Genomic DNA, 12,239 nt, shown 5'->3' with positions numbered 1-12,239 from the left:
TTTGATTGTTATGTTAGAAATCGAAAATTATGATTTTTAGGGTCTTTAGTCGGCAGGGTTTTTTTAAGATTTTAATGGTAGTCGGCAAGGTCGTAACATGAAGATCATGCCGACCTTTCATAACAGCCATGGCGACTGTTAAACAATAACCAGGGCCGGCAAGGTATTCAATAACCAACCTTGCCGACTTATCTCTAGTCGGCATTTTCTTAGACTTGTACCGTTCTGACTTTAGATCACATAAACTTGATTTTTCTGAGTTAATAGTCGGCATCTTTCTTGAATAGGACCATCCTTGAACGCATGTTCTCTTTTAAACGAATCACCATAACATCCTTCCAGAATTTTACGTTAGTCAAGCAAGCACTAATTGTTTGTGCCCTTGTCCCGTGCTCAACCACAGGCAACACTTGACGAAAATCCCCACCTAAAAGCAAAATTTTCCCTCCAAATGGCAATTCAACTTTAGTCAAGTCTCTTAACGTTGTATCCAGAGCTTCAAATGCACATCAGTTCGCCATCGTTGCTTCGTCCCAAATAATCAAATCAGCTTTTCGAATGAAATTTGTCAAAGGATCTTCTGCGCCTATGTTGCATGTAGAAGTTGCGTATGCTGGTACGGGTATCTTAAATCTAGAATGGGCCGTCCTCCCACCTGGCATCATGGTTGCGGCAATACCTGATGTCGCAGTTGCAATTGCAATACGTCTTTCACTTTGTAACTTAGCCAATATCGCCCTATAGAGAAACGTTTTGCCTGAACCGCCCGGACCATCAATGAAGAATAACGGAATTCACTACCCTACATAGAAGTTACGTAAATTATAATCAATCAGTTAAAGATGAGGTAAAGGCAACAAAATAGGAGTATTAGGAATATACTCAGTTGGCCTGTTTCACTTTGTTTAGTCTCAGTTTTAAAGTGTCTTCGCACCATAAACTGGACAGCCCATACTTCCCCTTTGCAGCAAGTAATGGAACATTTAGTGCAGGAAACAACTCGATGTTCACAAATAATAATGCAAAATCACACACATACATACATAAAACTAATCTTGTCTGTTGTAGGTATTTATTTCTCTATGATTTAAATACAAAGGCACATAATATGGGCAAACTGAAAGCTGAAACTGGTATCGTGTTGTTCATTGAAACCAACGGAGATTCACAAAAAGGATGGCCAAACACATGTAACGTCTTTAGTAAAGTTTGTTGACTCATGTGGAATTCATGAGGGTCAGCATTTGCAACATACACGATGGCGAGAGATTGTGCAAGGAAATCAAGTTCAAATAAAAGCGAAACAACGGAACAAATAAATATGTAAAGTTTCAGGAAAGATTTACCTATCAAATGCATATTTCTGGTCAGCGTTTAGCATATCAATAGATGATAAATCTTCTGGAGAAACCGGAATTCTGAATTCCTCGGACACCAACTCGTTTACTCCTGAAGTTCCTATGTCTTCAGTGATTGGTGGGAGTTTATATGTGGCCATTAACTTTTCACCGAGAACAAACCTTATTTCCCGTAAAAGTAGATTAATTGCCCCTGTTTCTGTGTTGGATTGGCAGTAATCTTCAATCATGTATGGGAAAAACTCATCCCACAATTCACGAACCCCTGTAGGATTGCATAAGTCTAACAACATGCAAAAGAGTCTTCTTAAAGAGCAGGGCATCTCTACTTGTACGGCTTCGAGAAGTGTATCACGGATTGGAGTATCACTTTCTAACAAACACAAATGTTGTGCTACTTCATTATACGTCGAAAACGTCTGATCTCCCACCTTTAGCAAGTCCTCGAAAGATTTTGATCCTCTAATACTATTCAACAGAAGTCTCAAATGATAACTTTCACTGCAGGTAGAAAAAACATTAACTCTACCGGTGACTTTGTTGTTCCGTCGCCGTCTTTGCCATTGCTTTAGTGGCTTATCCCACACGTAGTGCTCGGGAAATTCCTTGTAGAGGAGAGTCCTTGCAAACTCATCTTCTTGGTTTTTCTTAAATACTCAGTAAGTTGAGTGTGGGACGTTTTTTCTCGTCGTATAACATCTCTCACAGTATTTCCTTCAGGTAGTAGAATCTTTTGTCGATCCTTTTGGTGTACTTGTAATGACAGGACAGGAGGATAAATCTTATTCATTTGATACTGGTATATCCGCCATAGAGCTTCTTGCGGGCAAACCCATCGAGCATCTACAAAATGCTTGATCTCATATTCCTCCTCTTTCTCGCTTGAAACTTCCATTGAGACACGATCACCCCCTTTCCACACGTATTTGTACAAACACTTTACAGACTGCACACTGGAACAAATTTCCACATTAATATGACAATCATACTTCTTTAAAAGCCAAGGATTATACGTAACAACCCAACTATTATTCACAACTTTTCCATTGGCGAGTGTAATTGCTCTACCATCATCACGTCTTCTATAGACTGGATATGAATCTTGGCCTTCTAGAGTTTCCGCTGCAAACTGCTTTGGAAAACGTTTCTTGCATTTTCCATCCTTCTTACAGACACTATCAGCAGACAAAGCACATGGCGTATGTATCTAATGTTTGAGGACAGAAGCATACAACTCTGGTTCAACTTTCTCATCTGGTATTTCTGCACGAACAACCAGATCGTAGTCATCTGGGCTACGCAATTTGTCTCTCTCTCTCTTGCAGGATGATAAGAATGTGTGCGTGCGGAAGACCTCTCTTCTGAAATTCAATAACATGAACATGTGCAGCAACTTTTCCAAGAACCCCTTTAGTGAACAGATCCACCTTCAATTCTTCAAATGTAGCATGAAAAAATCTCATTGTCAAATCTGGCCTATCATGTGCCTGTTGCCGTGGTTTTAGTTCTCTCTGGATCTCCTCCCAATTAGGATTACACGTCATGGTTATAAACAAATCCGGCTTGCCGTACTTCTGAACCAATGCCATAGCGTCATGATATCTTTGATGCATGTCACGTGGGCTTCCCGTGTAAGAAGGAGGCAGAATGACCCGCTGTCCAATATCACCTGCAAAGTGCACACAAACCATTCAAACATAATTTAAGATAAAATAACAACAACAGAACATAGATGTCTAAGATAAAATAACAACAACAGAACATAGATGTCAGGAACACAAATCATTTAAACATAAGTTAAGAGAAACCAACATAACAAAACAAAAATGTCAGCTTATTTTCGGACTTCTAGTGAAAATTGAAAAAAGATCCACAAATCATTTACTACTGCATTTTCTTTTTGATTGCTGATTGTAATTCATTAGCTTCACAATCTGTACATTGAATTGAGCTTAGTGAAAATTTAATGGCGTTGCCAGATGGCCAGGAGTAAGCTCACTGATCTTGAGGTATATCTAAACCAAATTTTCAATTTAACATTCAGAATGTCTTGATCTTTTTTTTTAACAATCAGAAGGTCAGAAATTTGATTAATGCTGAATCTCTATATTCCCTATACCTATCCTATTCAGTATAAAACTACCAAATTGAATGACAAAGCAATGCAAAGGGGATGAAAGTAGTTAGGTAAAGATTCTTCTTACTTGTATTTGAATCCATTGCATCAAGAACGCCTGAATACCAATCAGCTCGGAATGTTCTCTGGTTATCTCGAACCCATCTCAGCTGCGTTGTGGAAATCTTTACGTAATTATCGACCACGTACTGTTGCAGTAGTTTCCCACCACGTAACAGAATCGAGTCCCGGTTTTCCCGAATCTAATCACATTTATTTTTGTTATAAAAGATGCAGTGACCCAAACTTAACCAAAGAATTTACATACAAATAGTATATTAACTTTACCTGCAGCATATACGCGTAGTATGCTCGACAACTTATCCTTCTTGAATTATCACTGAAAATAGTCAAATCCCAACCAAAACTTCCATAAGGATGCAGTAAGGGATACTGCAGCGGATCGTAGAAACATGCTGTGTCGGGAACTTTCAAAAGGTTCCCGGAATTTGTTTGAACAATAATGTCTCTGGGAAGCACTTCACTCGGTTCTTCTCCCCCAACTAATACAGACGCTACTTGTGGTGATGTCGGCATGTTATACGTCCGCCGAAATGTTGGTTGCTCCTTTATGTGTAGACGAACATCATGTAAGTTAGTACCTTGAGAGATCTGACGAATTACACGTACATATGGGTTGTATCTGTCCAGCATTGCTTTCAATATAGCGAGCACTTCTCTATTCAGAGGTTCTTCCCTATCAGGTGGCTCTTGTTCATGTTCCTTACCCTTGTTTTTCTTGGCAGCAAACTGTTGTTCCTTCAATCGATTCTCCAATTCATGTTCGGTGTCGTAGACGTACATCTGAAGGAACCTTGGCCGATCACTTGGTTCTGGAATGAGGCTACCAATTTTGTGATACATAGTACCTTGAGCTCGATATGTATATATTCCCTTCTTAGAATTAGCTGTGTTGTGATCAATACGTACCCCAATGGATGTGAAGGAAAAAACATGGTTCAACGAACGAATATTCTGCCTGAAATAAGCTCCAAGTTCTGATTGTACAGTATACAATAGCATGAGTTCCGGAGGTACGGGAATATCGGGTAGTTTAACTTTTCCGTTCAAACAACAGAACTGATTAGTCTCATGAGGAAACAGCTTAGCTCCACAATGGTTGCATGAGCTGATGGTATTCAGTCGCAGGAGTGAAGTGAGTGTTCGTCAATGAAACCCCTTGCAGCATTATGGAAACCTCTGTTAGGCAACAATGTTCTCCTATTTGTATTGATGTTTGCACGGTTTGATTGAGGAATCTCAGCTTGACCTACAACACATATATGCAGAGAATTATACTTCAATTATTTGACTAAAGAAATTCAAATTCAGCTTAAAGTTTGTCAGAAAAATACCTTCCTGCGGATCCTCTTGGTGACTCTCATCATGAACGTCTTCAAACCTGTCGACTTGCTCATCAAACTCGACCATATCTTCATATCTCGTACGTAGTGGAGCTGCAATTATTGCAAGAAAGTTCTATTAATCTGCTGTCCGCGGACCATTATATAATGAATCATCTGGTCCTAAATCCAAAAACTCTATAAAGTTCCATTATTTACATTGTATAAACTCTTACTTAAAACATACCTCTATGATCTGGTCCTAATTCCAAAAACCCAGCAGTAGTGTTCATCGACAACGCCGAGCCGTGACCGATTATTCTCTCCACTTCTACTTGAACGTGTTGTCGCATTATATGTTCAAATAAGTTTGCTTCAGCAGTGCTTGTTGATGACGGCGGAAGATGTTTCCTCGCTCTATACTCATTTCTCCTACACTCATTTTGCAATGATCTCTCCCCAGCTGTCAAGTTTTGTTGACTATTTGTATAGCAAACATGACGTCTTTCTGTTATAGTAGCTTGTTGCTCTTCAGTCAGCAGGTTTCTTCTAGTGGCAAAACAAATTTGGGATTGGGATGTATCCACATCTGTTGTTTCAGATTCGACATTTTGTTGCCCCGCTCTATATTGACTTCCCCTACGCTCATTTTGTAACAACCTCTCCTCAGCTGTTAAGTTTTCTTGACGTTATCTCTCACGAACACGGTGCCTTTCTGTTTCAGTAGCCCGCTGTTCCTCGGTCAGCAGGTTTCTTCGAGTGGCAAAACGACTTTGGGATGTTTCCACATCTGTTGTTTCAGATTCAGCAGTTTGTTGCCTCCCTCTATTTTGATTTCGCCTACGCTCATTTTGTAGCAACCTCTCCTCAGCTGTCATGTTTTCTCGACGCTGTCTGTCGCGAACACGACGTCTTTCGTTCTCAGCATCTCGTTGTTCTTGGGTCATCCTACTTCTTTGAGCGGCATAACGACTCTGGGATGTATCCATTTCTGGGTTCACCCTATTCAACAACAACAGACTAAATGAATGTAAATGCAAACATCATCTAAACTTTGTATACATACATAACTAACAATTTCCCATGGTATGCAATTTAATACCTTAAAAAAGTTCAGGATTCAGAACCAAGTCAGTGAAGTCACCAACTTCTTTTCTTGTTATTGCTTTCCTATTATGTAAACCTTTGAGCTGCATTTGTTATATATACCATCTCATGTATGCTATAACTCAGGCTTTGTCTCATCCTAAAACTAAGCAGTGCAACTAATTACAAAAATTCAGTAAAAAAGACTAAATATTGTAAGCAAAAAACCCAAATCAAGGAACACGTTCACAATTATAAATTGACGTCAGTAATAATTTCAGGGGAAACCCTAATTTCGAATAGCTAATTGATGCCCTAACCTAATTCAGGGGAAACCCAATTTTGAAATAAAAGTCAAATCGTTAAGAGTTTGGAATTATAATGAAGAAGATGAAAATCTATAGAACCCTAAAATTTCAGCTTACAGTAGAAAACAAATAAGATATGAGGACATGTACATGCCTAATTGAAGAAAAGAGAAACAATCAATTCAATTTCTGATCTCCTCCATTAATCGTTCGAAGTACATGCCTAATTGAAGAAAAGAGAAACAATCATTTCAATTCCTGATCTCCTCCATTAATCCTGCGAAACTTAGTTGAAGATTGTTGTGGAGAAGATCTGAAATCGAATCGTTTCTCTAACAGGTACAGTCCCACAAAGAGAAGAGAGTGGAAACAAAGAAATGGAGAGCAATTTTTTCTTCGTAATATTAATAGTTGGATCTGACGGCCTCAGTTAGGTATGGGCATAATACAACGGCCATTTATAAAAAGCCGGGAAAATGAATAATACGTGCGGCGTACCAAAAATACTTGTGCAGACGAGAAATTTGTGGGCAACGAAAAATGGTTAGCGTTTTGAAGTATGGGTGTTGGCATTAAGGGGGTGTTGTTCGAGAATATAAGACCGTGTATCAATTGGTTCCTGTTCAACTTGATTTTATTAAAAGAAGGACAAAACTCATAGGTATTTTTGTGGGAGACAGATTTATCTATTCAATAGACTTTTCTGTGTGAGACAGATTGGTTTATCAAGTCTTCGACTTTGGGTCGTAGCAACTCTTAGTTGTGTGTGAGATCAGCTAAGGGAATCAAGTGCGCAGAGTTCTGCTGGGATTCAGAGGCGTAAGGAACGCGACTGTACCTTGATCAGTGTGAGATTGGTTAGGGCTCAACTACATTCCAGTCCCAAGTTAATTTGGAGTAGGCTAGTGCCTGTAGAGGCTTAATACAATATGGTGTTTAAATCTGGACTAGATCCCGGGTTTTTTCTGCATTTGCGGTTTCCTCGTTAGCAAAATTTCTGGTGTCTGTATCATTTCTTTTCCGCATTATATTTGTTTATGCAATTGAAATATCACAGGTTGTGCATAGTTCAATCAATTAGATAATCCGACCTTTGGTTGTTGATGTAAATTGATTGACACTTGAACACTAGTCTTTGATACCGTTCAAGTTTGTTCACATAATAATCGGATTCGCGGATTTCTGTCTGTTTGATTTGCTGATTACATAGTGAAACAAAGATACAACTCTTGGATATATTTCCATTGATTGAGTCTGATTGTCTAGTTGATTCTCTTGGAATTATATTGGAGTTTGTCCATACAGATTGCCTAAACGAAATATTGGGTGAGGTTGTTAGACCCTGCTGTTTCAGCAAGGATGCATAGGATAACATAAGGGTATATTAATTATATGTCCTTACTTTTGACACCCAATAAATATATCCTTATTCAACAATAAATATGTCCCTACTTTTTTATAACCTTATCCATTTAATATTAGATTACCTTAATACCCTCACCCATATAATATTTTTCTTTATTTCAAAATGGAACAAATTTCTTCCTCTACCACTTCACCATCACCACTAGCACCACCACCGCCAACATTCAATTACCATTCCACCACCACCGTTCAATATCCACCACCTACCAACCGCCACCACCACTCTTTAAGCACCACCATTACACCACCACCAGTCCTCCACCACCAGTGGTCTGTTACCGCCACCACCACTAGTTCGTCTCCGCCGCCACCACCACCACCATCACCGTCGCTGCCACCACTGGTTCAGATATTTTTTTTTATCAACAACAGTAGTTGATCCAAATAAAAATAAAACCAACAGTAGAAGTTGATCTAGTTTAGGGGATCAACAATGATAGTTGATCCAAAAAAAAAGGATCAACGGTAGAATTTGATCCAATTTAGTGGATCAACTTCCATTGTTGATCCACTAAAATTGGATCAACAATAAAAGTTGATCCATGTAAAATGGAGTGAACTTGGCGTGAGTCGAATACGCATCATCTGACATGGAGTCAGTCATGCTACCATTGCACCACAAGTTCCACATTGGAAGAAATTTACATGATTTAAACTACAAGTATGATTATACTTATCCAAGGAAATATCGTCAACAATAGGAGTTCAAAGGATCAACAACAGTAGTTGATCCCATAAAAAATTGAGTCAACAACATGAGTTGATCCATATAGATGGATCAACAATCATAGTTGATCCAATAAAAAATTGGGTCAACAACAGGAGTTGATCCCATAGATGGATCAACAACCATAGTTGATCCAATAAAAAATTGGGTCAACAATAACAATTGATCCCATAAAAACATATAAACAACAACAAATTGATCATTACTTGTAGCTTCATAAACACCAACAACTTCAAGACCATCTTCAAAACCAATCTCGACAACTACAACAACCAGAATCACCATTCTACTACTATTTCCATGACTAATTTCTCATTCGTACCTCTCCACCATTACTGCCACCAACAAATCACACATCTCCAGCACCACCACCACCACCAAAACAACCAGAACCAAAATTCAACACCAATTTCATCATTCCAACCAAAACCACCTCCATTTACATTATTAATTTCTTAGTTCTAAACTATTCTCATCTACGTCACAATCACTTACAATACCACCAATACCGAAAGAAAATTAGATTCAAATACATACCTTATCCGCCGCCGCTGCTGCACCACCACCATAAATCGTAACCTAAACCAGATATCGATCTATAATTGAAACCTAAAATCAGATCTCGATCTATTTGAATCTGATTTCAAATTCAGTTTTTAGAAGAAGAAGAAGAATAAGGTGTCATCTGTTGATGATAGTTCGATTAAATCCTGAATCCATTAGCGGCGGAGAAGGTGGTCGTAGTTGCAGAGGTGGTGGTGGAGCGATCTGATTTTAGGTTACGATTTAGCGGCGGAGAAGATGGTGAAGCGACGAACTAGAAACGAAGAAGAATGAAACAAAGATGGTTACGATGGAGTTGCTGCTGCTGGTGGTGGTGGAGCGATGGAGATGTTGCTGGTGGTGGTGGAGCGATGGAAATGGATGGCGCTGCTAATTAGAAAAGAAGAAGAAGAAGTAAAGAGGATGATAGATAGGAGGACAAATTTGAAAGAAATAAGAACCTTATTGGACCCCTGATGGTCTTAGGGATGAAGAGGGACATATTTATTGTGTGATAAGGATATTTGTATAGACCATCAAAAGTAGGGACAAATATTCAATTTCCACATATCATTTGCCTTTGAGAAATATGGCACTACTTTGTTATCCATAAGGATATAATTGGAAAAACACCAAATATCTCTTTCTCCTCCATGCCTTAAAAATTATACAAACTTGAAATAGGTTAATTTTTAAGACAGATGGATTTAATGACTCACAAGATATTTCATTGGATCTTCATCAATATGCTATTATTACCTAATTTCATCCAAAGATTTACATTTTGTAGCAACACGCAGATCGTATCAAATGGAATGGAGAATGAAATTGTAAAAGCATTCCTATAATATTTAGGTATTAAAAAAATGAATTTCAAAAAAAATTGAACTCAAAGAAGAATGGACTTTTTTCAGAAAAATAATTGGTATTTTAGCTTTTAACTGTATCCTATGACTTGGCAGCAACAAATATTCCATTTCATTCAACAACATTTCAGGATACAACTGTATATTTCCAGTGTAATTTTCTAAAGAAAACGATTTGTAACCCCATACTCAAGAATACATATTCTTTACGAAATATTTACGGATTTTTTGGTCCTTTTTTTTGCCGCTTGTCTATTTCACTACATTATTTAGGATGTCTCTTTCAGCGAGGAACTCAAGAAAGGCCTCATACTGGTAGTCAGAAAACATGTTTGATTTCTAAACAAAGATATATCAGTATATTCCCTTGATTACATCTTCTTTGACGAGAAACACTTCATATGCTTTGTACTATTTAGAGTTGGCAATATATTTTATATTAATATCGTAGTTTTTTATAGTGTCTCTATTATCAAGTACTGATACAACAATAGTGAGTGTGAGTTTCATTTAATTACAGAGAGTTGGAGTCTGGAAGAGCAATTAAGTTGGTCGCTTGAATCTTAATGTAAGTACATGAATTCTGAAGAAAGATATATCAATGCATTCCCTTAATTAAATCATCTTCGACGGGAAGCACTTCACATGCTTTGCATATTCACAATCTATTTTGTATTATTATCATTTTTTTTAAGTATGTCTAATATCTCATATTGATAAAATAATATAATAGGTGTGATTTTTCATTAACTACAGAAAATTCGAGCATAGAGGAGTAGTTGAATTGGAAGATTGATTCTAAACACAAATACATGAGAAAGATATATCAGTGCATTTCCTTGATTACTTCACCTTCTATGAAAAGCACTTGGTACGCTTTTATACTTTTAAAGCTATCTATTTTAAGTTAATATCATTTCTTTAGATTATATAATAACAAATTAGAATTCCTTCTGGAACGGGTGCGCGGCGAAGCCCCGCCTCACCAAATGGGAATCGACTATCATTATACCCAGTATGTAACACGGATTCCATACTAGTATTGCTTAAGCATCCACCAATGCATTCAATTAGAGAACTGGAATAAGTTCAATCGAAACACCTTAGCAATGATTGATCACTTTCATACATTCCAAAATTACCACGTGCTTAAATGTTCCCTGGTTCAGTTCATTGCTGAAATCATAAAAATCCGAGACTCACAAACTCAATGACATTATCCATCGAAATGAAAACTAACATTTTATTTCGGAAGTTAGCGCATTTATACAGCCTGTTAAACATTTTCCAGGTTGGAAATGTATTGAGTTTAAAAAAAGGAAATGCATAGACAGACATTCAAGACACGAAAATGCTCATATAAATACACGACCACTCATACTCTATTTTCAACATTTCTTTTCTTCTCCTCCTCCTCCAGAAACACAATTTAGATAACCAAAACTCATCTCTCTCACTTTTCAAACGGTTGCAATCAACAAAAACAAGGAGAATTTTCAAAATGGGCATTTGCTGTTCAACTGAACCAACACAGTTTACAACTGCAAAGCTGATAAGTCACGATGGGAAACTAGAAGAGTACTCGTATCAAGTGAAAGTATCAAATGTATTGCAGAAACATCAAAACTGTTTCATATGCAATTCAGATGAAATGGAATTCGATAATCAAGTTTCAGCCATCGAAGAAGATGAAGAACTTCAACTGGGTCAAATCTATTTTGCCTTACCCTTGAGTAAACTTAAATATCCACTGACATCTGAAGAAATGGCTTCGTTAGCTGTTAAAGCTAGTTCAGCTCTTATGGATTGTAGTGGTTATTCTTATAACCTGAAACAGGTTAAACCAGTTACGTACACAACAATCAGCGAGAGAAAATCAGCATCCGTTAGACTGCAAAAGATAACAGTGGTAGTGGATTAGTAACAGAGCATAGAAGAAATCGGAGTGGTGGTAAAGGACGTGATTTTACCTCTAAATTATGTGCAATTGCAGAATGAAATATATGTAGATATTTGGAATTTTACAGTTTTTGTAGTTTTAAAATATTTTGGAGATGTTATTATGATCCTTCTTTGTACAGAATAAAAGAGGGAATCACATCTAATGGATTTGTTATTCATATGTTGTTCTCTGGCACTTGGACGTTGACGAAACCAGTAGCCTTAATTTATAAATTTACGTATTGACGGGAACAAAATAATCACATCCTAGATTCTTAATCTAGTAATCCGGTCGTTCAAAAAAATTAGTAGTAATAATACTAGACACGTCGCCAGTATATACGAGCAAAATCTGCCTCATAGAAAGAGAAGAAGAAAAGGTCTTCATTTGATAAGTTACGAATTTCTCCATAATCATGCTTCAAAAAGGAAAATTCTCCATAATCACATCAAATCAGTTTTGTTT

General features: G+C 37.5%; 3 protein-coding genes across 4 annotated transcripts; 1 reads left to right on the top strand and 2 right to left on the bottom strand.

The window, feature by feature from the left end:
• Window positions 1-275: 275 nt before the first annotated feature.
• Window positions 276-6,634, bottom strand: LOC113330554. 2 transcript variants are annotated; one of them, XM_026577351.1, is made up of 7 exons: window positions 5,980-6,634; window positions 5,125-5,897; window positions 4,890-4,991; window positions 3,823-4,804; window positions 3,563-3,737; window positions 1,347-3,027; window positions 276-802 (listed from the first exon to the last, which is right to left on the bottom strand). In XM_026577351.1, the coding sequence occupies exons 4-6, from the start codon at window positions 4,555-4,557 to the stop codon at window positions 2,654-2,656; spliced, it is 1,284 nt and encodes a 427-aa protein (XP_026433136.1). In that variant the 5' UTR covers window positions 4,558-4,804; window positions 4,890-4,991; window positions 5,125-5,897; window positions 5,980-6,634; the 3' UTR covers window positions 276-802; window positions 1,347-2,653. The 2 variants fall into 2 exon arrangements, with proteins under 2 accessions (XP_026433136.1, XP_026433135.1); XM_026577350.1 differs by having other exon boundaries at window positions 5,125-5,879.
• Window positions 1,343-2,648, bottom strand: LOC113330474. The gene is made up of 3 exons (XM_026577283.1): window positions 2,635-2,648; window positions 2,113-2,533; window positions 1,343-2,005 (listed from the first exon to the last, which is right to left on the bottom strand). The coding sequence occupies exons 1-3, from the start codon at window positions 2,646-2,648 to the stop codon at window positions 1,343-1,345; spliced, it is 1,098 nt and encodes a 365-aa protein (XP_026433068.1).
• A 4,627-nt stretch (window positions 6,635-11,261) lies between the features above and the next one.
• On the top strand, window positions 11,262-11,925 carry LOC113330370. Its single transcript, XM_026577185.1, has one exon. It carries the CDS (start codon window positions 11,334-11,336, stop codon window positions 11,751-11,753), a length of 420 nt encoding a protein of 139 aa, XP_026432970.1. The 5' UTR covers window positions 11,262-11,333; the 3' UTR covers window positions 11,754-11,925.
• The last annotated feature ends 314 nt before the right edge of the window (window positions 11,926-12,239 follow it).

Source organism: Papaver somniferum, unplaced genomic scaffold (assembly GCF_003573695.1).
Source record: "Papaver somniferum cultivar HN1 unplaced genomic scaffold, ASM357369v1 unplaced-scaffold_118, whole genome shotgun sequence".
NCBI classification, from domain to species: Eukaryota; Viridiplantae; Streptophyta; class Magnoliopsida; order Ranunculales; family Papaveraceae; genus Papaver; species Papaver somniferum.
Note: the sequence above shows the minus strand (reverse complement) of the source record. Positions and strands in the feature narration are given on the sequence as shown.

Coding starts and splice junctions, on each gene's coding strand:
- LOC113330370 (XM_026577185.1), top strand. CDS start 11,334: ATGGGCATTTGCTGTTCAACTGAACCAACACAGTTTACAACTGCAAAG.
- LOC113330474 (XM_026577283.1), bottom strand. Junction 2,006..2,112: donor CTCCTGTCCTGTCATTACAA/GTACACCAAAAG, acceptor TGAGTATTTAAG/AAAAACCAAGAAGATGAGTT.
- LOC113330554 (XM_026577351.1), bottom strand. CDS start 4,557: ATGCTATTGTATACTGTACAATCAGAACTTGGAGCTTATTTCAGGCAG. Junction 3,738..3,822: donor ACTACGCGTATATGCTGCAG/GTAAAGTTAATA, acceptor AAATGTGATTAG/ATTCGGGAAAACCGGGACTC. Junction 3,028..3,562: donor TGCAATGGATTCAAATACAA/GTAAGAAGAATC, acceptor TGCACTTTGCAG/GTGATATTGGACAGCGGGTC.